Genomic DNA, 21,890 nt, shown 5'->3' on the forward strand with positions numbered 1-21,890 from the left:
GCACGGGGTGCTCCTTGGGGTACCTATAGTGTGCCTGGGGGTGCCCTGTGGGGCAGGGGAATGCCCAGGGGTATCTATAGGGTGCTCAGGGGTCTCTATAGGGTGCCCTGAAGGGACCCTAGAGGCACGGGGTGCTCCTTGGGGTACCTATAGTGTGCCTGGGGGTGCCCTGTGGGGCAGGGGAATGCCCAGGGGTATCTATAGGGTACTCAGGGGTCTCTATAGGGTGCCCTGAAGGGACTCTGGAGGCAGGGGGTGCTCCATGGGGGGCCCTTGGGGTACCTATAGGGTGTCTGGGGGTGCCCTCTGGGGCAGGGAGATGCCCAGGGGTCTCTATAGGGTGCCCTGAAGGGACCCTGGAGGTCAGGGGTGCCCCCTGGGGTACCTATAGCATGCCTGGGGGTGCCCTGTGGGACAGGGAGATGCCCAGGGGTATCTATAGGGTGCTCAGGAGTCTCTATAGGGTGCCCTGAAGGGACCCTGGAGGCAGGGGCTGCCCCTTGCGGTACCTATAGGGTGTCTGTGGGTATCTCCGTGGGTGCTCCACGGTGTCGGGGTTAGGCTATCTGTAGGGTGCTTGGGGGCACCTATAGAGTGTCTGGGGGTATCTCCGTGGGTGCCCCACCCGGCAAAGGCCCTGAGGTTATCTATAGGGAGCCCTATGGGGCAGAGAGGGCCCTTGGGGTACCTATAGCTTGCCTGGGGTTGCCCCGTGGGGTACCTATAGGGTGCCCCCCCATCACTGACGCCCCCTCGCCCCCCGCAGGCACCGCTGCCCTTCCCCAAGGAGCTGCCGAAGGCGCTGGCGGGGGGGGGGCTGCTCCCGCCCCCCCTGGCCCTGGCAGCCGCCGCCGCCGCCATGGCCGCCCCCCCGCTGGCCCTGCGCCCCCCCGGGCCCCCCCTCCTGCCCGGGCCCCCCCTGGCACCCGCCCTGCTGCGCCCCGCCCCCGGGCCCCTGCGCCCCGCCCACGCCCCCCTCCTCTTCTCCCCCTACTGACCCCCCCGGCAACCATCGCCTGGCAACCGGCACTCGGCAACCGGTACCCAAGCATCACCCGGGACCCAGTGGCTGTTACCTAGCAACCGTTACCCAGCAACTGCAACCAGCAACCGCCCAGCAATGGTTACCTGGCAACCACCCGGCAACGGTCACCCAGCAACTCCACAGCACAACCCAGCGGTCGTTGCCGTGCGACCGGGCAGCGGTGGTTACCTGGCAACAGCACCCACCAACCACCCCAGAATGGTTACCTGGCAACGGTATCTTAGCAACCAGCCACCAATGGTTACCCAGCAACGGTTACCCAGCAAAAGAACCCAGAAACCTGCCCAGCAACGCTCCCCCGGCAACGGTTACCTGGCAACAAGACCCACCCACCCAGCAACCTGCCTAGCAACAGTTACCTGGCAACCCACCTAGCAACCTGCCCAGCAACTCCCCCCCCCCCCGGCAATGGTTACCCAGCAACCTGCCTGACAATGGTTACCTGGCAACAGGACCGGCATCCTGCCCGGTAACGGGCACCCAGCAATGGTTACCCAGCAACCCTCTAAGCAGTGGTTGCCTGGCAACCAGGAGATGTTTACCTAGCAACGGGACCCAGCAGCAGTTGCCCGGCAACAGGACTGGGCCTCGGCGCCCAGCAACGGTTACCTGGCAACGAGACCCTGCAATTGCACCTGGCAACGGTTACCTAGCAACTGTGCCCATCAATGGTACCTGGCAACGGGACCCAGCAATGATGACCTGACAATGGTTACCTGGCAACGGGATCCAGCAACTGCACATGGCAACGGTACGTGGCAACAGTTACCTGGCAACGGTACCCGGCGATGGTTGCCCAGCAACTGTGGCCGGCATCCACACCTGACAAAGGGACCCGGCAACGGCCCCTGGCAACCGCCCCCGGCAACCGCCCTGGCAACCCTGCCCGGCAACGGTACCTGGCAACAGCGCTCGGCGATGGTACCTAGCAACGGCACCTGGCAACAGCACCCAGCAACCGTCCCCAGCAACTGGCTGCACCCAGGAGCTGCGCCTAGCAACCGTCCCTGGCAACCGTCTCCCAGCAACCATGCCCGGCAACAGCCCCCCCCATCCCCGTCCCCCCCCAGCTGCTTTTTGGGCTCAGCGATTATTTTTTAACTGGAATTGGGATATTTGGCAGGAAAACGATGAGCCCCGCCCCCCTGCCCCGCCCCGGCCCCACTGCACAACTCCCGTGGGGACGGGGACCCCCAGCGCCCCGGGGTGGGGTGGGGGGGTCCGGGGGGGGGTCCCCAGCGCCCCCCCACCCACCCCGGCACCTCAGGGATCCGCTAAGCAATCAGTGATGGCTCGCAGGGAAGGGAGCCCCCCCCCCACCCCGGGGTGTCTGTCCCCCCCAAAGGGTGCCCCCCCCCACCCCAGGGTGCCCCCCCACCCCAGCCCAAGCCATGACCTCTTGCACTGAGGGCAGCGAGCCCCGCACACGCCCCGGGGGAAGGGGGGGGCACCTATCATCCCCCCCCCACCCCGGGGCCCCCCTCTGGGCCCAGCCCATTGCAATAATGCGGGGGGCCGGGGCACCCCCCACCCTGTAAATAGCACACACCCCCCCTCACCCCCCCGGTACTGCCCCACAAGCACTGTGCCCCCCCCCAACCCTGGTACTGTCCCATCACTGTGCGCCCCCCCATCCTTAGTGCCCCCCACTATCACTGTGCCCCCCCACACACCCAGCACCCCCCATCACTGTGACCCCCCCCATCCTTATCACCCCCCCACTATCACTGTGCCCCCCCGCTATCACTGTGCCCCCCCCCTTTATCACTACAGGCTCCCCCCGACTTGGCACTGCCCCCCCCATCCTTATTGCCCCACAACTCGCACTGTGGGCCCCCCCCCAAAACCTTGCACTGCCCCCCCCACTGCACACCCCCCCATTCTTTATTGCCCTCCACCCCCACTTGGCACTGGCCCCCCACTTTCTTGGTGCCCCCCCCCCCAGTCAATACTGTGATTTAAGCAAAGCAATAGCAGGTTGGGGGGGGCAGGGCAGGGTTTGGGGGGGGACACAGAGCCCTGTTACCCTCCCCCACACCTGCCTGTCCCCCTGTGTCCCCCCCCCCGGCTTTGCCCCAATAAATGACGAGGTTTGAGCCTGTGGTCTCGTGTCTGGGGGGGCTGGCGGGGGCCCAGGGCGGTCAGGGGGGGTCCATGTCCCCCAGGTGGGTCTTTGCGTCCCCAGCCCCGTCCCTGCGCACACGCGTGTGCCCCGCGGCCCCTGGAGGCGTGGCCATGCGCACGCGTGTCCCCCCCTGCACGCGTGTCCCTTATACGTGCCCCCCCCACACATCCCCTCTGCGTGTGGCCCCAAGCACACGCCTGTGTCCCCACGCGTGTCCTTGTCCCCCCCCCCACCCCGGCAAGAGGACCCCCCCAAAGCCGAGGGGGGACACCAGACCCCCCCACCCTGGGTCCCCCCCCCCCGGCACAGACCAGGCGACAGACGGGAGTTGGAGGGGGGGGCTGGCATGTTGGGGGGCCGGGGGGGGGGCTGGGGGGGCCGCGCTAGCGCAGCAACGACCACTTGATCTGCTCCTTCGCCGACTGCAGCACCTGTGGAAGTGGGGAGGGGGGGGGCAGCGTTGGGTAGGGGGCACCCATGGGTGCGGGGGGGCCCGGGGGGGCACCCAGAGGGCCCCAAGGTGGGGATAGGGGACATGGGGAGCTGTGCCGGGGGTGTTGGGGGGACCCAGGGGCACCCATGGGCATGGGGTGGGCACGTGGGGAGGGGCATGGGGGTGTGGGGGGGCTCGGGGACACCCAGGTGGCACTGGGGAGGGACAGGGGGACACTGGGGGCAGGCAGGGACACCCAGGTGGCACTTGGGGACACCCACGGGCACAGGCAGCTGCCCCGGTTTGTGGGTTCGGAGCTGGCGGGGGGGCACTGCCAGTCCCAGGGGGGTCCCGGGGGGGGTCAGGCCCTACCTGCGAGACCGTCTGCTCCGTGAGGGGCACGTCCTCGCCCTGCAACACAGGGGGGGAGGTGGGTGCCTGGGGGGGGCACCCCCGGCCCCCCCACGGCCTCCCCGTGTCCCCCCCGGCCCCCCCGTACCCGCACGGCCACGCGATGCACCACTTGCTGGGGGTCGCTCTCCAGGACGACGCTGGGGGGGGGGGAACAGAGACCCGTCAGCACCCAGCACCCGCCCCGCGGGGCCCGTGGGCACCCGGGGAGGGGGGGACACGAGCCCCAGGGTGGGGCCGTGGACACTCACCCACCGTCCACGATCTCGTCCACGGCCAGGAAGAGCCCCTCCATGTTCTCCAGCAGCGCCCGCTTCTCCACGTTCTTCCTGGGGGGGGGGGGGGCCTTGCCCGCTCAGCACCCACAGGCCCCCCCCAGCAATGGGACCCCCAAGTGGCCCCCAGGATGTGCCTGCTGTGTCCCCCCCCCAGTGCTGGTGCCCGTTGGGGGTCCCCTGGAACCATGGGTGTCCCCCCAGGACCTTGCGTGCTACCCCCCCAGGTATATGGGTGCCCCCCAGGACAATGGGTGCACCCCCAGGACCCATGGGTGCCCCCCCAGTAATATGGGTGCCCCCCAGGACCCATGGGTGCCCCCCCAGGACCCATGGGTGCCCCCCCAGGAATATGGGTGCCCCCCAGGACCCATGGGTGCTCCCCCAGGACCCATGGGTGCTCCCCCAGGAGTACGGGTGCCCCCCAGGACCCATGGGTGCTCCCCCAGGAATATGGGTGCCCCCCCCAGGACCCATGGGTGCCCCCCCCAGGACCCATGGGTGCCCCCCCCCCAGGAATATGGGTGCCCCCCAGGACCCATGGGTGCCCCCTCAGGAATATGGGTGCCCCCCCAGGACCCATGGGTGCCCCCCCAAGGACCCATCGTACCGCAGCATCTGACTGAGCGAGTCGAAGAGGCAGTTGAGGACGGCCGTGAGCATCAGCTGGGGGACAGCAGGGTCACGCGGTGGCACTGCCAGACGGGGGTACCCCAAGTTGCCCCCCCACCCATCCCTGGTGGCACCTGCTGTGTCCCCTCCCTGTCCTGGGACCTTTCTGCATGTCCCCTCTGTGTCCCCTGCCCCGGCACCCCGAGGTACCCCCCTCCCTGTCCTGTTATCCCTCCACATCCCCAGCCTGCCACCCCCGTGTCCCCAACCCACCACCCCTGGGTGTCCCCAACCCACCACCCCCTGAGCGTCCCCCCTGCCCTGGCACCCCTGGGTGTCCCCAGCCACCTCGTTCTCGTGGGAGCTGCCGATGACGTAGAAGTAGAGGTCGATGCTGCTCTTGTAGACGACGGTCAGCCCCTCCAGCAGCGCGATCTCGCCTGGGGGCACAGCCTGGCGTCACCCCCGCGGGCCCCCCCCGCGCGGCCCCGCTGTCCCCACAGGGGTGGCAGCCCCCCGCCCAGGGGACACACAGGCGTCCCCGTCCCCAAAACACGCACTGTCGGTGCGGTGGGTCTTGTTGAAGATGTTCTTCTCGAAGGTTTTCTGCTCCTTGGCGCTGGGGTACGTGTCGTCGTAGTACTGTGGGGACAGTGGCACGTGGGGACGTGGGCCACCCCCCCCCCAAGGAGTCCCCCCAACCCTGCTCTGGGTCACCAACCCTGTCCCCAAGCCCCTGTCCCTGCCCTGTGCCACCAAATGTCCCCTTGTCCGTGCCACGTGCCCCCCGTGGCCTCCACGTCCCTGTCCTGTAACGCGTCCCAGCCCTCCTGGTGCCACCGAGTGTCCCCATGCCTGTGCCCCCCTGTCCCCACATCTCCCTGGGACGACGTCCCCACCCCTGTCCCCATCCCCGCACCCTGCGTGTCAGCGTCACCCCGCCGTGCCCCTCACCTTGGCGAAGAGCCGGTCGCCATCGTTGTCCAGGATGATGACGGCTTTGACGGTGTAGAGGGACGGCTCCTGCGGGGACACGGCCACTGTCACCCTGCTGCCACCCCCTTCCTGGGGACAGGGGCACCCCCAGCCCAGCGAGGGGGGACACCCTGTGGCACCGCACCACCCCCCCCCATCACCCAAACACCGCCTCGGTGGCACCGAGGACACCAGGAAGGAGCCTGTGTCCGGCACCCCCGTCCTGGCGAGGGGGTCCTGGGCGGTGGCCGCTGCAGGGCCAGGCCGGGGGGGTCCCTGTCCCTGTCCCCGTCCCTGTCCCCGTCGATCCGGGTGCTCCCAAGCTCCCGGGACCAAGTTCTGTGATGCACTGACTGCCCGTAGCCACAGCCGGAGTGTAGGACAGAACCTCGCCCCGGGCGCTGCCAGGCCACCGACGGCCACCGATGGCCACCAAGGGCCACCACCGACAGCCACCACCGACAGCCACTGCCCACGGCCCCCCCCAGCCCCAGCAGGGACCCTGTGGGCACCGCCGGTGGGGACGGTCACCCCACAGGCAGGACAAGGCCACTCTGGGGGGGGGCACTGCCACCCAATTGGGCAGGGAGAAGCCCCCCACTTACCCCCATTGGCACCCTGGCATTTACCCCCCTCATTGCCCCCCATTTACCCCCCTCATTGCCCCCCATTTATCCCCATTGCCCCCCACTTCCCTCCCCACTGCCCCCCCACTTACTCCCAGTAGCACCCTGGCATTTACCCCCCCACACTGCCCCCCATTTACCCCCATTGCCCCCCCACTTACCCCACTGGCACCCCCCCATTTACCCCCTCACTACCCCCCCCACTCACCCCCCTATTTACCCCCATTGGCAGCCCCCCATTTACCCCATGGCCCCCCATTGGCACCCCCATTGGCAGCCCCAAATTTACCCCACGGCCCCCCCATTGGCACCCCCATTGGCAGCCCCCATTTACCCCACTGCCCCCCCATTGGCACCCTCAATCACCCCCCATTGGCAGCCCCCCATTTCCTCCATTGACACCCCCCATTTATCCCCATTACCCCCCCCATTGACACCCCCAATTCACCCCCACTGCCCCCCCCACTGGCACCCCCCATTTACCCCATTGCCCCCCCATTGCACCCCCTTTACCCCCCCATCGCCCCCCACGTACCCCAACTGGCGCCCCCCATTTGCCGCCTCGCTGCCCCCCACTTACCCCCTCGCCCCCCATCCGCTCCCATTTGCCCCCCCTGCCCCCCCATCGCCCCCCATTCCTCCCCCCCCGGCCCCGCCGCCCCCTACCAGGATCAGCGCCTCCATTTTGCGCTCGCCGCTGCCGACGTGGAGCCGGAAGAGCGGCCGCCGCTCATTGGCTGCTCGGCTGCCAATCACGCCGCCGGGCACCACCCCGCCAGGCTGACTGGGGGAGCCCGGACCCGATCTGACCAATCACTGCGCGTCTGCGCTCGGAGGGCGGGCCGGCCTTTCCCGCCCTTCCCGAAGCGGCCGCTGATTGGAGGCGCGTCCCGTCCGTCACCGCCGCACCGCACTCCCGGAAGCCGAGGGGGCGGTGCAGTTCCCATGGTGACCAGGGAAGCGCTGACGTAACCCCTTTGTCGGTTTCGTTCTGTGGTTGGCTGGCTCACCAACCACATGACCGGAAGCGTTTCCCTTTCAGTGCTTGGCCACACCCTTAATAGGGTCACGACCCCCTGAGGGGCGGGGTTACCTGTGACCTTTGGCTTCTCTGGGGTCGGGTCAGGGGTCAGGAGGGGACATGGGGGACATGGGGGACATGGGGGGACATGGGGGGACATGGGGACATGAGGAGACATGAGGGGACATGGGGACATGAGGGGACACGGGGACGGGGGGACATGGGAGGACATGAGGGGACATGAGGGGACACAGGGACATGGGGACATGAGGGGACACGGGGACATGAGGGGACATGGGGCACATGGGAGGACATGGGCACATGGGGGGACATGGGGGGACACGGGGGGACATGGGGGGACATGAGGGGACATGAGGGGACATGGGGGGACACGGGGGGACATGGGGGGACATGAGGGGACATGAGGGGACATGGGGGGACATGGGGGGACATGAGGGGACACGGGGACATGGGAGGACATGAGGGGACACGGGGACATGAGGGGACACGAGGGGACGAGGGGACATGGGGGACATAGGGACATGGGGGGACATGAGGGGACATGGGAGGACATGAGGGGACGAGGGGACACGGGGACATGGGGGACATGGGGGGACATGGGAACATGGGAGGACATGAGGGGACATGGGGACATGGGAGGACATGAGGGGACATGAGGGGACATGGGGGACATGGGGACATGGGAGGACATGAGGGGACATGGGGACATGGGGGACATGGGGACATGGGAGGACATGAGGGGACATGAGGGGACATGGGGACATGGGGGGACATGGGGACATGGGAGGACATGGGGACATGGGAGGACATGAGGGGACATGAGGGGACATGGGGACATGGGGGACACGGGGACATGAGGGGACTTGGGGGGGACATGGGGGTGACAAGGGGGATGCGGGGGGATGCAGGGGGACACAGGGGATGCGGGGGGGACACAAAGGGACATGAGGGGACACGGAGGGGACGTGGGGGGACACAAGGGGACAAGGGGGATGCGGGGGGACAGGGGGTGACCTGGCGGGAGCGGTGCCACCGGGGGGTGACACCCTGGTCCCCGCGGGGGGGGCGGATGCCCTGGGCCCCGCTGATAACGCCTGGCGGGGGGGGGGGTCCCACGTGTCCCCTGTGTCCCCCCCACGTCCCCCGCGGGGCCCCGCGTTGGGCAACCGCCGGTGGCTTCCGGACGCCCGGGGGGGACACAGGGGGGGACAGGGGGGGACAGAGGAGTGTCCCCGTCACTGCCCCCGCTCCCTGTCCCCTTCCCGTGCCCCCCAAACCCGTGTCCCCTTGTCCCCTGTCCCTGTGTCCCCTGCTTGTGTCCCCCTGCCCCCCATTCCCCTGTCCCCTGTGTCCCCGTGTCCCTGTGACCCCGTAAGTGTCCCTATGTTCCCCAACCTCCCCCTGTCCCCGTGTCCCCCAGTTGTGTCCCCGTCTCCCCCCTCCTCCTGTCCGTGTGTCCCCATGACCCCCACTGATGTCCCCATATCCCCCCTTCCCCTGTCCCCTTGTCCCTTTGACCCATCAGTGTCCCCATGTCCCCTATTTTTGTTCCCACCCCCCCTTTCCCTGTCCCTGTGTCCCCATGTCCCCCTTTTGTGTCCCCATGTCCTCCATTTCCCTGTCCCCGTGTCCCTGAGACCCCATAAGTGTCCCCATGTCCCCCTTTTGGGTCCCCATGTCCCCCATTTCCCTGTCCCCATGTCCCCCTTTTGTGTCCCCATATCCTCCATTTCCCTGTCCCCATGTCCCCCTTTTGTGTCCCCATGTCCCCCATTTCCCTGTCCCCGTGTCCCCCTTTTGTGTCCCCATGTCCCCCATTTCCCTGTCCCCGTGTCCCCCTTTTGTGTCCCCATGTCCCCCATTTCCCTGTCCCCATGTCCCCCCTTTGTGTCCCCATGTCCTCCATTTCCCTGTCCCCGTGTCCCCCCTCCCGCCCCCATGTCCCCTCTCTCTGTCCCCTGCCACTTCCCACCCCCCCCATCCCCGGGTTCCTGTCCCCCCCCCGCGTTGTCCCCAGGGTGTCCCCGGGGCGGGCACCCGCTGGCAGCGGCTGCGGGGCCACCCTGGGGACTGGCACTGCCAGGCCTGTCCTGTGTCCCCGTGTCCCCGTGTCCCCGTGGGACATGGCCCTGCCCTGAGCACGGGGCACCAGGTGGGTCCCGGCACCGGGGGGCACACGCGTGTGCAAGGGGGGGGCGCATGTGTGTGCAGCGGGGGGGGGAGGCGTGTACGGGGACGGGCACACACGTGTGCCCGGGGATCGGTGCACGCATGTGCCCAGGGAGGGGTCACGCGTGTGCCAGGGTGCCAGAGCACGCGTGTGCCAGGTGTTGGTGTGTTTGTGTTCATGCTGGTGCACGCGTGTGCCCGGGGATCGGGGGATCGGTGCACGCGTGTGCCCGAGGATCACGGTATCAGTGCCCGCGTGTGCCGGGGATCGGTGCACAAGGGTGGGCAGGGAAGTATCATGCATGTGCCAGGGTGCCAGAGCACGCGTGTGCCCAGCTGTTAGCGTGTTTGTGCTTGTATCGGTGCACGCGTGTGCCCGGGGAGGATGCCAGGGCAGCAGAGCACGCGTGTGCCACGTGTTGGTGCGTTGGTGTTTGTGCTGGTGCACGCGTGTGCCCGAGGATCGGGGCGTCGGTGCCTGCGTGTGCCCGGGTGCATGTGCGGGTGCAGGCAGGGCGCGGGGAGGGTGTATGCAGGGTGCGAGCAGGGTGCAGGCAGGGTGCAGGTAAGGTGCAGGCAGGGTGCAGGCAGGCAGGGCATAGGCAGGGCACAGACACGGCGCAGGCAGGGCGCAGGCAGGCAGGGCGCAGGCAGGGCGCAGGCAGGGTGCAGGCAGGGCGCAGGCAGGCAGGCAGGGTGCGGGCAGGGCGCGGGCAGGGCGCAGGCAGGCAGGCAGGGTGCAGGCAGGGTGCAGGCAGGCAGGGCACAGGCAGGGTGCAGGCAGGCAGGGCACAGGCAGGGCACAGACACGGCGCAGGCAGGGCGCAGGCAGGGTGCAGGCAGGCAGGGCACAGGCAGGGCACAGACATGGCGCAGGCAGGGCGCGGGCAGGGTGCAGGCAGGCAGGCAGGGTGCAGGCAGGGTGCCCTGGCCAGGCGCCAGCAGCTCGGCGGGGGGTGATGGCTCCGGGCCCCGGCTCAGCCCCGGGCGGAAACAGCCCCAACGGCTGCGGCGGGCGAGGGGGGGGGACACAGGGGGGTCACCCTCACCCCCACCCACCGTCAGCACGGGGGCCTGGCGCTGTGTTATTGTAGGGTCTCTGGGTGCTGTGTTATTGTAGGGTCTCTGGGTGCTGTGCTATTGTAGGGTTTCCTTGGGCGCTGTGTTATTGTAGGGTCCCTGGGTGCTGTGTTATTGTAGGGTCTCTGGGTGCTGCGTTATTGTAGGGTCTCCTTGGGTGCTGTGTTATTGTAGGGTCTCCTTGGGTGCTGTGTTATTGTAGGAGCTCTGGGTGCTGTGTTATTGTAGGGTCTCTGGGTGCTGTGTTATTGTAGGAGCTCTGGGTGCTGTGTTATTGTAGGGTCCCTGGGTGCTGTGTTATTGTAGGGTTTCCTTGGGCGCTGTGTTATTGTAGGGTTTCCTTGGGCGCTGTGTTATTGTAGGAGCTCTGGGTGCTGTGTTATTGTAGGGTCTCCTTGGGCGCTGTGTTATTGTAGGAGCTCTGGGTGCTGTGTTATTGTAGGGTCCCTGGGTGCTGTGTTATTGTAGGGTCTCTGGGTGCTGTGTTATTGTAGGGTCTCTGGGTACTGTGTTATTGTAGGGTGCCCCAGCGCTGTGTTACTGTCGGACGGGGGTGACGGTGGGTGACACAGGGGTGACACGGGGGGGTGACGGCCAGGCCAGCCGCGGGTGGGACACGTCGGTTGGTCCTTGTGCAATGCCCCGGCATTGGGCAACGGGGTGGCGCAAGGGGGGCGGCGCCCTGGGGGCACCCATGGGTGGGGGCACCCCTCCCACACTGCAGGGGATACCCCCCGTCCCCACCCCGTCCCCTGCTGCACCCCGAAAGCAGAAGTGGGAGCCGGAAGGGACACAGGCGCCCTTGGGGGGTGACACGGGGGGGGTCAGTGGGTGTGTGGTCCCCCCCCCCCGGGGACGGGCGCTAACCCCTTATCTGGGGTGGCAGGAGGAGGCGGCACCGCGGCTCCGGCATGGGGGACCCCGAGGTGAGCGGGGGGGGCCGGAGGGGGAAGCTGGGGCTGAGGGTGGCACTGGGGGGGTTTTGGGGGTGGCATCTGGGGGTCTGGGGAGGGTGTCGAGGGCCCTGGGGGCCTTGGTAGGCGTCACCTGGGGCATGGGGGGGTCACGGGGGGGCTGGGGGGGCTCTTGGTGGGGGCTGAGGGTGTTTTGGGGGGTCCTGGCAGGGGCTGGGGGCGTTTCAGGGGGCCCCGGGGGTGTCAGGGGCACGGGGAGGGATGGGGGGCTCTAGGACCCGGGGGGGGGCGGAGGGGGGAATGGGGCGGGGCCAAGGGCTGCCCGCAGCCAATCAGAGCCAACGAGGCGGTTTGTCCCGCAGGCGCTGGCGGCGCTCGGGGAGGTGGGGGGGCGGGGCCCACCCTTGGCCCCGCCTCTAGGCCCGCCCCTGGCCCCGCCCCTGCCGGGCCCCGCCGAGGTGGAGCTCACGTGGCAGGAGATCCTCTCCCTCAGCGAGCTCCAGGTACGCCACGCCCCCCGCGAGACCACGCCCCCTCCCTGCAGGCGCCTACCGCCCCCTGCCGGCCGCCGCGGGTGCACCCGCCGCACTCCCCGCCGAGCACCCCAGCCCTGGGCCCCCCCGCACCCCTCCACGCCATCCCCTGGACCCCCCCCTTTGCACCCACCCCTCTGGGCCCCCCCCGCTGTGCCCACCCACCATGCACCCCCTGGGAGACCCCCCACTGCACCCAGCTCCCCCTGGCACCCCCTGGAAGACCCCCAATTGCACCCCTCCCATTGCACCCACCCCTCTGGGCCCCTCACTGTGCCCACCCACCATGCACCCCCTGGGAGACCCCCAGCACCCAGCTCCCCCTGGCACCCCCTGGGAGAGCCCCATTGCACCCCCCCCCACTGCACCCATCTCCCCCGGACCACCCCCACTGCACCCACCTTCCTCTGGCACCCCCTCAAAGACCCTCAATTGCACCCCCCTCATTGCACCCACCTCCCCCTGGGCGACCCCCCCCCCCCCATTGCACCCACCTCTCTGACACCCCCTGGGAAACTCCCGTTGTGCCCCCCCTTATACCCCCCTCCATCACCCCCTCTCTCCCTGCAGGGCCTGGACATGGTGGCAGACGCCCCCTTTGACCCCCCCTTCTGCCCCCACCCCCCACCCCCCCCTCCCCCCTACACCCCCCTCCAACCCCCCCTTCCACCCTCCCTCCCCCCACCCCCCTTTACTCCCCCTTTCCCTCCTCCCTTCCCCAATCCCCCTTTACCAACACCCTTCCCACCGGAGCCGCCCGCCCACCCAGCCGCTCCCCGGGGAGGTGGCGGTGGCAGCAGCCGGGACGCCCGCCGGGCGCTGGCCTCGGCGTTGCCCATCGGCCCCGAAGCCATCGTCAACCTGCCCGTGGAGGACTTCAACGCCCTCTTGGGACGAGCGCGACTGTCGGGAGCGGAGCTGGCGCTGGCGCGGGATATCCGTCGCCGCGGCAAGAACAAAGTGGCGGCGCAAAAATGTCGCCGACGGAAATTAGAAGCCATCGCTCGGTTACAGGCGGAATTAGGGAGGTTGGGACGGGAACGGGAGCGACTGCTACGGGCGCGGGGCCAGGCGGAACGGGCGCTGGGTGCTCTGCGCCGGGACCTGGCCCGCGTTTCGGCGCAGGTGCTGGGGGCTTTGAGGGACGGGGCCGGCAACCCCCTGCCCCCCGAGCGCTTCGGGCTGCGCCTGGCGCCCGACGGGGGGCTCAGCCTGGAGAGCCCGGGGGGCGGGGAGTGAGGGAGGGGGCCCTGGGGGTGTCCTGCACCCCATGGGGAGCTGTGGGGGGCCTCGGGGGCTCATGGTGCTGTCCTGCACCCCACAGAGCCCCACGGCACCCTTGGGTGACCCCTGCACCCCATAGGGAGCAATGGGACCCTTGGGTGCCATCCTGCACCCCAGGGAGCCCCACGGCACCTTTGGGTGACCCCTGCACCCCATGGGGAGCAATGGGGTCCTTGGGTGCCATCCTGCACCCCAGGGAGCCCCACAGCACCCTTGGGTGACCCCTGCACCCCAAGGAGCCCAAGGGCACCCTGGGTGACCCCCTGAACCCCACGGAGCCCCACAGCACCCTTGGGTCCCCCCTGCACCCCAAGGTGAGCAATGGAGCCCTTGGGTGCCCACGGTGCCTTCCTGCACCCCCCCCGAGCCCAAAGATGCACCCAGGTGCCTTACAATGGGTGCTGCACCCCGCGGTGTCCCCAGTGTCCCCCACACCCCGGGGTGTCCCCCCCCCCGCCCTCCCCTGGCTGCGGGTGACACCCTGGGGACACCCCATCACTGTCACCCCTGTACATAGACAATAAACCACCTCAGAAGGGGCCAGCGCCTGTGTCGCCTCTGTCACCCCGCGTCACCCGTCACCTCCTGTCCCATCACCCGGGGGTGACACATTCCTGCCACCTCCCGTCCCCCCAGGGTGAGGAGGCGTCACCTCCCTCAACCCGAGTGACTCCGTCCCGCCCTGGGGCACCACGTCCCTGTCCCCACGCCTGCCGGTCACCTCCTGTCCCTGTCACCTCCGGGTGACACGTGGCCCTCACTTTCCCTGCAGTGCCCCAGCCCTGGGGTCCCCAAGACCTTGTCCCCCATCCCTGGCAACCTCGTCCCACCTTCTCCCCCTTTGCTGTCCCCAACCTGTCCCCTCTGTCCTTGTCCCTTCCCCCTCCCTGTCCTGCTCCCCAGTGCCACCCTGTCCCCACACCCATCCTGTCCCCTCCGCGGCTGCTCCATCCCCTCCACCCTCATCCCCTCTGTCCCCACCCCACCCTTGTCCCCATCCTGCCCCCTCCATCCTTGTCCCCGTCCTTGTCCCCTCCATCCTTGTCCCTGACCTGTCCCCTCCATCCTTGTCCCTGACCTGTCCCCATCATTGTCCTCATCCTGCCTCCTGCATCCTTGTCCCCATCCTTGTCCCCTGTCCTTGTCCCTGACCTGTCCCCTCATCCCCGTCCTTGTCCCCTCCATCCTTGTCCCTGACCTGTCCCCATCATTGTCCTCATCCTGCCTCCTGCATCCTTGTCCCCATCCTTGTCCCCTCTGTCCTTGTCCCTGACCTGTCCCCTCGTCCCCATCCTTGTCCCCTCCATCCTTGTCTCTGACCTGTCCCCTCTTGTCCCTATCCTTGTCGCCTTCATCTTTGTGTCCCCTCTGTCCTCGTCCCTGACCTGTGCCCTCGTCACCATCCTTGTCCCCTCCATCCTTGTCCTCTACTTGTCCCCTCTTGTCCCGGTCCTTGTCCCCTCCAGCCTTGTCCCTGACCTGTCCCCAGCCTTGTCCCCATCCTGCCCCCTCCATCCTTGTCCCCTCCATCCTTGTCCCTGCCCTGTCCCCTCTTGTCCCCATCCTTGTTCCCTCCATCCTTGTCCCCGACCTGTCCCCTCTTGTCCCTATCCTTGTCCCCTTCATCTTTGTCCCTCTGTCCTTGTCCCTGACCTGTCCCCTCTTGTCCCTGTCCTTGTCCCTTCCATCCTTGTCCCCGACCTGTTCCCTTCACCCTTGTCCCCTGTCCTTGTCCCTGACCTGTCCCCTCTTATCTCCATTCTTGTCCCCTCCATCCTTGTCCCCATCCTGCCCTTTCCATCCTTGTCCCCTCTGTCCTTGTCCCTGACCTGTCCCCTCTTGTCCCTACCCTTGTCCCCTCCATCCTTGTCCCTGACCTGTCCCCTCGTCCCTGTCCTTGTCCTCTCCATCCTTGTCCCTGACCTGTCCCCATCCTTGTCCCCTCCATCCTTGTCCCTGTCCTTGTCCCCTCCATCCTTGTCCCCGACCTGTCCCCTCCATCCTCGTCCCTGTCCTTGTCCCCATCCTCGTCCCCCCCGTCCCCACAGACGGGACACGCTTACAAAAATACCCTTTTTTTTATTTACAGGCCCCCGCCCCGCGGCAGCGACACCTCCCAGGCGCTAACGGCTCCCGCGGGCGCTGCAAGGAAGGGGAGAGCCGTGAGGGGGGGCGTCCCCGACCCCGGGGGTGTCACACACGTCCCCCTACACCCCCCCGCTGTCCCCCTCCCCGCGCTCACCTCCGCCGGTGGCCCGCGGGCTCCTCTCCCCGTGCCGGCGGCTCCTACGAAAGCGAAGGCAGGCGTTAGCGACCCAGGGGGGGTCCTGGGGGGGGGACGGGGACGTGGGGGACACACACAGACAGAAGCTGCTCTTACCTACAGCGTCCCTGCCCTGCGCTCTGCGGTGCTGCGAGGGGGGAGAACTTGGGGGGCCCAACGCCAAGGGGACACCCCGGGGACAAGGTGGGGAGGGGGCGGCCGAGCCTGAAATGGAGGTGGGGGGGGGAATGGGGGGGGGTGGTGTGTGCGGAGCCCGTGAAGGGCAAAATGGGGCTGGGGGTGCGTGGGGGGGGAAGAGCCTGAGCTAGTCTGCGCTGGGTGGGAGGGGGGGGCTGCGCCCCCGCAGCGGCCGACACCAGAGCGGCGTAAAGATCAGAAACGTGAATATATTAAAAAAAAAAAAAAAAAGAATAAGAATAATAATAATAAAAAAAAAAAAAAAAAAAAGGACACATTTATTCAGCGTCATGTTGTGGTACAGTTAGCGATCGACAGCACGGGCGCGCAAATAAAAGCGAGGCTCCCGGGAGGCCTCGTCGGAATGCTTTCCACGGCACAGAAAACTAAAAGAACCTGTTGTACAATTAGTCACAAACACAGTCCTGTTTCGCAAAGGAGACTTCTGTCTACCACACGTCGTCATGGAGCAGCCACCCCCCGCCACAGCTGTGAGTGGGCCGAGTTCACAACTGGTGTAACCTGCAGCTTCCCTGTCCCTTCTCTGGCTCGCCTCTCCCGCTAAGCTTTGTTTCCTGTTGAATAATACGGAATAAAGTTAATCTAAACGGCCCCCGGGTTCCAGCCGCCGCTTTGAGGGTGTTTGGCAGCTTTTTGGCTTAAAAAAAAAAAAAAAAAAAAAAATCTTTTTTTATTCTTTTTTTTTTTTTTCATTTAATAAAACCGCTGTTGGAATCGGCTCGCTTGCTTCGCGGCGGACGGGCTTACCTGGGTGTTAAAACCTCCTGCCGCCGCCGTAGCTGCCGCCGCCGCTCGAGCTGCCGTAGCCGCCTGCGAAAAGGGGAGGTGGGTTAGAAAAAACACTCCAGGGCGGGGGAGGAAAAGCAGATTTGGGGGTTGCATCTGACCCCCCCCCGGGGACTCACCGCCGCCGTACGGCCCCGAGCTCCTGCCCCCGAAGTTGCCCCCCTTCATGGGGCCGAAATTGGACGACTGGTTGTTGTAACTGCCAAAATCGTTGTAGTTCCCCCCGCCGCCGAAGTTGCTGCCTGGGGGGGGCAAGAAGGAGGGAAACAGGGTCAATGTGGGGAAGGGGGAGGCAGCCGGGGGTCTCGGGGGGGGTTTAACGGGGAGCCTGGAGGCTGGGGGGGGTTAATGGGGAGCCTGGAGGCTGAGGGGGGGTTTAACGGGGAGCCTGGAGGCTGAGGGGGGGTTAATGGGGAGCCTGGAGGCTGGGGGGGGGTTTAACGGGGAGCCTGGGGAGGGTTTAAACAGGGAGCCGAGAGGCTGAGGGGGGAGTTTAATGGGGAGCCCGGAGGCTGAGGGGGGGGTTAATGGGGAGCCCAGAGGCTGAGGGGGGGTTTAATGGGGAGCCCAGAGGCTGAGGGGGGGTTTAACGGGGAGCCTGGGGAGGGTTTAAACAGGGAGCCGAGAGGCTGAGGGGGGGGTTTCATGGGGAGCCCGGAGGCTGAGGGGGGGGTTAATGGGGAGCCCGGAGGCTGAGGGGGGGGTTAACGGGGAGCCCGGAGGCTGGGGAGGGTTTAAACGGGGAGCTGAGAGGCTGAGGGGGGAGTTAACGGGGAGCCCGGAGGCTGAGGGGGGGTTAACGGGGAGCCTGGAGGCTGAGGGGGGGGTTAACAGGGAGCCTGGAAGCACTTGGGAGCTTGTGGGGGGGTTTAATGGGGAGCCCAGAGCCACCCAATGGCCGGAGAGGTGTTTAACTGGGAGCCCAGAGGCAATGGGGGGGTCTACCAGGGAGCCTGGAGGCACCTGAGGAATTGGGGAGGGGGTTTGATGGGGAGCCCAGATGCATCCCATGGCCACAGGGGAGTCTAACGGGGAGTCCGGAGGCACCCAAGGAACTGGGGGAGGGTTTAATGGGGAGCCTGGAGACACCCCATGGTTGGGGGGGGCATTTAACAGGGAGTCCGGAGGCACCCAAGGAACTGGGGGAGGGTTTAACGGGGAGCCCGCAGGCACCCGGAGCCTGAGGGTGGGGTTAATTGGGAGTCTGGAGGCACCCCACTGCCAGGGTGGGGTTTAACGGGGAGCCCCAAAGGCACCCCACGGCCGGGGGGTGATTTACTGGGGGGCCACGAAGCACCTGGGGAGGATTTACCGGGGAACCCAGATGCACCCCATGTCCAGGGGGGGATTTAGGGGGTCGGCGGGGGCGGGTCTCACCTGTGCCCGCTTCGGAAAGGCCGTTCCGCACGGCGAGCGCGGGTCCCCGGGCGGGACGCCGTCCTCCGCTGCCGCCGCCGAAGCCCCCCCCGCCGTTATTATAGCCATCGTAGGTGCTGCTACCGCCGTAGCCCCGGTTGCCGCCGGAGTAGCCGGGGCCGCTGCCGCCGTAACCTGGGGGAGAGGAAGGAGGGCGCTGAGCTCCGAGGGCCGCCCCGGCGGGCGCGTGGGGGCCGGGCTCCGGGTTCGGCAGGGCGGTGGGCTGCGTCCGCTGTCTGGGCCGGGCCACAGGGCCGGCTGGCGTCCTCGGCGAGCGGCTGGGCGCGTTGGCCGCTGCCCGTCGGAGAAATCCCGCTCTGGCCTTACCGTCATTGCCAAATCCATTATAGCCGTCTCCGCCGCCGCCATAACCGCCACCGCGGCTGCCACCAAACCCACCTGAAAAGAACAAACCGTTGTGGTTCAATCCGTCCACGCGGGGTCGGGCGGTTTTAGAGCTGCCGGAGAGAAAAGTTTCGGGGTGCCGAAATCCCGGCGTGGAGGGAGGAGGAGCGGCGCTCTGGCCGGGCCGAGGGGGGCCGGGAGCCGGAGCGGTGGCAGCCGGAGCGGCGGCGGCGTTTGGGCTAAGTTTTGAGCTGCGGTCTCGAGCCGGCGGCGTCCCTTGCGGCTGGCAGCCGGACGGGTCCCACCGAACCACTTACCACGGCCGCCGAAGTTGCCGCCGCGACTGAAGTTGTCATTACCGCCGAATCCGCCTCCGCGGCCGCCGCCAAAATTCCCGGAACCGCTGCGGCCTAGGAGAGGGGGCGGAGGGGGGGGACAGCCTTTAGGAACAGCACAGGCAGCGGGGTCTAGCGGCAGCTCGGGGCGAGGGGGAGCTGGGGGCCGAGCCGCCCGCTCACCTCTCTGGCTGGCTGAGGCGCTGGCCATCTCCTGCTTCGAGAGGGCTTTCCTCACCTCGCAGTTGTGCCCGTTCACAGTGTGGTATTTCTGAACTGCGGGGAGGGAGGGGGGGAAGATTTAGGGGAGGGGGGCACAAAGCTGGGTGCCCCCCGCCCTCTCGGCGCACAGGGGACTTACTGACTATCTTGTCGACGGAGTCGTGGTCGTCGAAGGTGACGAAGGCGAAACCTCTCTTCTTGCCGCTGCCGCGGTCCGTCATGATCTCGATGACTTCGATTTTGCCATATTGGCCAAAATAGTCTCTCAAGTGATGCTCCTCCGTGTCCTCCTTGATGCCGCCCACAAAGATCTTCTTGACTGTGAGGTGGGCTCCGGGCCGCTGGGAGTCCTGCGGGAATACGGCAGCGTGGGTTTGGGGTCGGGGAGCCCCCCGTCATCCCCCCAAAGCGGCCCTGGGCTCTGCTAGCCCCATCCAGCGGGGTCTGAGCCCCCGCCAGAGCTCCCGGGGACGGTGGCGGCTCCTCCCTACCTCTCTGGATACGGCCCTCTTTGGTTCAACGACTCTGCCGTCCACTTTGTGCGGCCGGGCGTTCATGGCGGCGTCGACCTCTTCCACCGAGGAGTACGTGACGAAGCCGAAGCCTCGCGAGCGTTTGGTGTTTGGGTCCCTCATCACCTGCGAGGACAGAGACACACGTCAGGGTATGGTGCGAAGCCCCCCCAAAAGGCAGCAGCCCCCCTCCATGGGGACGTGGCTCTTTTCCTTTAGCTTCTCCACCTCTCGCTCCTGCCCTCGCAGCCGCTCTCCTCGTTACCCACCGTGTTACACCTCAAACCCCGTCAGTGCGGGTCACCGAGGGCCGACGTTTGTCACCCACCCCCCCACGGAGGTGCTGGAGGCAGAGAGGAGGCTGGGGAGGAGGTGGGGGGGCAGGGGGGGGGGTTGGGGAGCCTTACCACGCAGTCGGTCAGGGTGCCCCATTGCTCGAAGTGGCTGCGGAGGCTCTCATCTGTGGTTTCGAAGCTGAGGCCGCCGATGAAGAGCTTGCGGAGCTGCTCGGGCTCCTTCGGAGACTGCGGGGAGGCGGTGACAGGGGGGTGAGGGGGGCTGGACACCCCTGCCTCCTGGATCGAGAGGCCCTGGCACCCCAAACCCCCCCTCACTGGACCCACTGCATTCCATCATATCTGTCTTCAGCCCCAAAGAGGCCCCATCGCCCCCAAAGCCCCTCCTGGAGCCTCCCTGCACTCCTCCAGCCCCCGTTTCACCCCCAGCTCCCCTCCGTCAGCCCCCCCCCATCCTAGGAAGACCTTGCCACCCCCAGCCCCTATCTACAGGCTTGCCCAGGCCCCCTGAGACCTCCAGTGCCAACCTGTGGGGCTGCACAGGCCCCAAGGAGACACTGGGGACCCCAGCCTCCATTTATGGGGCCGACCAGGCCCTGGGAAGGCCCTGTGAGCCCCCAGCCCCAATCTGTGGGGTTGCCTGTTCCTCCAAGAGGCTTGAGACCCCCAATGCCAACCTGTGAGCCTGTGCAGACCCCAAAGGAACCCTGAGCGCCCCCCCCCGGGGCCCTAATCTGTGGTGCTGCCCAGGCCTCAAGGAGACCCTAAATTTTCCCAGGCCCCATCTGCAGGGCCATCAGGACCTACAGGGACCCTGAGCCCCCCCAGCCCCCATTTTTGGGGCTGCCCTGGCTCCTGAGCCCCCCCCGGCCCTCAACTGTGGGGCAACCTTGGCCCAAAGGGACACCCAAGCCCCCCCCCCCCCCGGCCACATCTGTGGGGCTGCCCTGGCCCCAGAGAGACCCCTGAGCCCCCCCAGGGCCCATCTGTGGGGCTGCCTTGGCCCCAAAGAGACCCCCAAGCCCCCATCTGTGGGGCTGCGCAGGGCCCTGAGCCTCCCAAGGCCCCATCCGTGGGGCTGTCCTGTCCCCAAAGGGACCCCTGAGCCCCCCCAAGGCCCCATCCGCGGGGCTGTCCTGTCCCCAAAGGGACCCCTGAGCCCCCCCAGGGCCCATCTGTGGGGCTGCCCTGACCCCTGAGCCCCTCCCCAGCCCTCAACTGTGGGGCAGCCCTGGCCCAAAGGGACACCCAAGCCCCCCCCGGGCCACATCTGGGGGGCTGCCCTGGCCCCAAAGAGACCCCCGAACCGCCCCAGACCCCATCTGGGGGGTGGCCGAGATCACCATCGGGACCCGGTCTCCGTCGCCGCCCCGAACCCCCCCCCCCGCCCCCGCCATCACGCCCCCCCCCACCCGGGGCGCCCCCAGGCCCGACCTGCGCCCTGCGCATGCGCGGAGGCGGCGCGGCCGCCATCGCCCACCCGAGCACAAAGGCGCGCACGTGGCCCCGCGCGCGGGGAGCCGCGGCGGGGAGGGGAGGGAGCAGGGGGGGAGAGCGGGCGCGCGCGGGGCTGCGCATGCGCCGCGGGGGCCCCCCGGCGCGCAGCGAGCGGGCGGCGCCTGCGCAGAGGGAGGCGGGCGGGCGGCGCGCGCAGGCGCACTGCGCGCGGCCCGCGCGGCGGCGAGCGGGGCGGCGGGGGCGGGGAGGCCGCGACGGGCGGCGGGGGCCGGCGGCGGGGCGGGGCGGGGCTGGGGAGCGGCGGGGCGCTTACCTCGGACTTGGCCATGGCGGCGGCGCGGGGCTGGGCGGGCTGGTCGGCGGGCGGCTCAGCGCGCGATGCTCCCTCTGCGAGGCGCCGACACAGAAAGGGGCCGAGCGACGCGAGCGCCGCCGCCTCACTCCACCGCCCCCGCCGTCCGCCCGCCCCCCGGCCTCTCCCATTGGGCGGCACCGCCCGCGCCGCGCCCCCGCG

At 67.9% G+C, this 21,890-nt stretch overlaps 3 protein-coding genes across 12 annotated transcripts; 1 reads left to right on the top strand and 2 right to left on the bottom strand.

Moving 5' to 3' along the window:
* Nucleotides 1-3,498: 3,498 nt before the first annotated feature.
* COPZ1 (coat protein complex I subunit zeta 1) lies at nucleotides 3,499-7,403 on the bottom strand. The gene is made up of 9 exons (XM_075133595.1): nucleotides 7,169-7,403; nucleotides 5,856-5,924; nucleotides 5,462-5,543; nucleotides 5,250-5,341; nucleotides 4,900-4,955; nucleotides 4,266-4,343; nucleotides 4,103-4,154; nucleotides 3,976-4,014; nucleotides 3,499-3,601 (listed from the first exon to the last, which is right to left on the bottom strand). Exons 1-9 carry the CDS (start codon nucleotides 7,184-7,186, stop codon nucleotides 3,554-3,556), a joined length of 534 nt encoding a protein of 177 aa, XP_074989696.1. The 5' UTR covers nucleotides 7,187-7,403; the 3' UTR covers nucleotides 3,499-3,553.
* Nucleotides 7,404-9,462: 2,059 nt separating this feature from the next.
* Nucleotides 9,463-13,546, top strand: NFE2 (nuclear factor, erythroid 2). The gene is made up of 4 exons (XM_075133905.1): nucleotides 9,463-9,696; nucleotides 11,680-11,719; nucleotides 12,070-12,210; nucleotides 12,811-13,546. Exons 2-4 carry the CDS (start codon nucleotides 11,705-11,707, stop codon nucleotides 13,477-13,479), a joined length of 825 nt encoding a protein of 274 aa, XP_074990006.1. The 5' UTR covers nucleotides 9,463-9,696; nucleotides 11,680-11,704; the 3' UTR covers nucleotides 13,480-13,546.
* Nucleotides 13,547-15,583: 2,037 nt separating this feature from the next.
* Nucleotides 15,584-21,842, bottom strand: HNRNPA1 (heterogeneous nuclear ribonucleoprotein A1). Of its 10 annotated transcripts, none has more exons than XR_012670465.1 (12): nucleotides 21,690-21,831; nucleotides 20,030-20,146; nucleotides 19,602-19,748; nucleotides 19,250-19,460; nucleotides 19,072-19,164; nucleotides 18,871-18,963; nucleotides 18,536-18,607; nucleotides 18,170-18,343; nucleotides 16,912-17,034; nucleotides 16,754-16,816; nucleotides 15,767-15,810; nucleotides 15,584-15,666 (listed from the first exon to the last, which is right to left on the bottom strand). XR_012670465.1 is itself a non-coding variant. In XM_075133898.1 (11 exons), the coding sequence occupies exons 1-10, from the start codon at nucleotides 21,702-21,704 to the stop codon at nucleotides 16,761-16,763; spliced, it is 1,131 nt and encodes a 376-aa protein (XP_074989999.1). In that variant the 5' UTR covers nucleotides 21,705-21,819; the 3' UTR covers nucleotides 16,245-16,560; nucleotides 16,754-16,760. The 10 variants fall into 10 exon arrangements, 6 of the variants coding, with proteins under 6 accessions (XP_074989999.1, XP_074990000.1, XP_074990002.1 ...); XR_012670463.1 differs by having other exon boundaries at nucleotides 18,871-18,993; nucleotides 21,690-21,819; XR_012670464.1 differs by having other exon boundaries at nucleotides 15,584-15,684; nucleotides 18,871-18,993; nucleotides 21,690-21,819.
* Between the last annotated feature and the right edge of the window lie 48 nt (nucleotides 21,843-21,890).

This window comes from Calonectris borealis, chromosome 30 (assembly GCF_964195595.1).
Source record: "Calonectris borealis chromosome 30, bCalBor7.hap1.2, whole genome shotgun sequence".
NCBI classification, from domain to species: domain Eukaryota; kingdom Metazoa; phylum Chordata; class Aves; order Procellariiformes; family Procellariidae; genus Calonectris; species Calonectris borealis.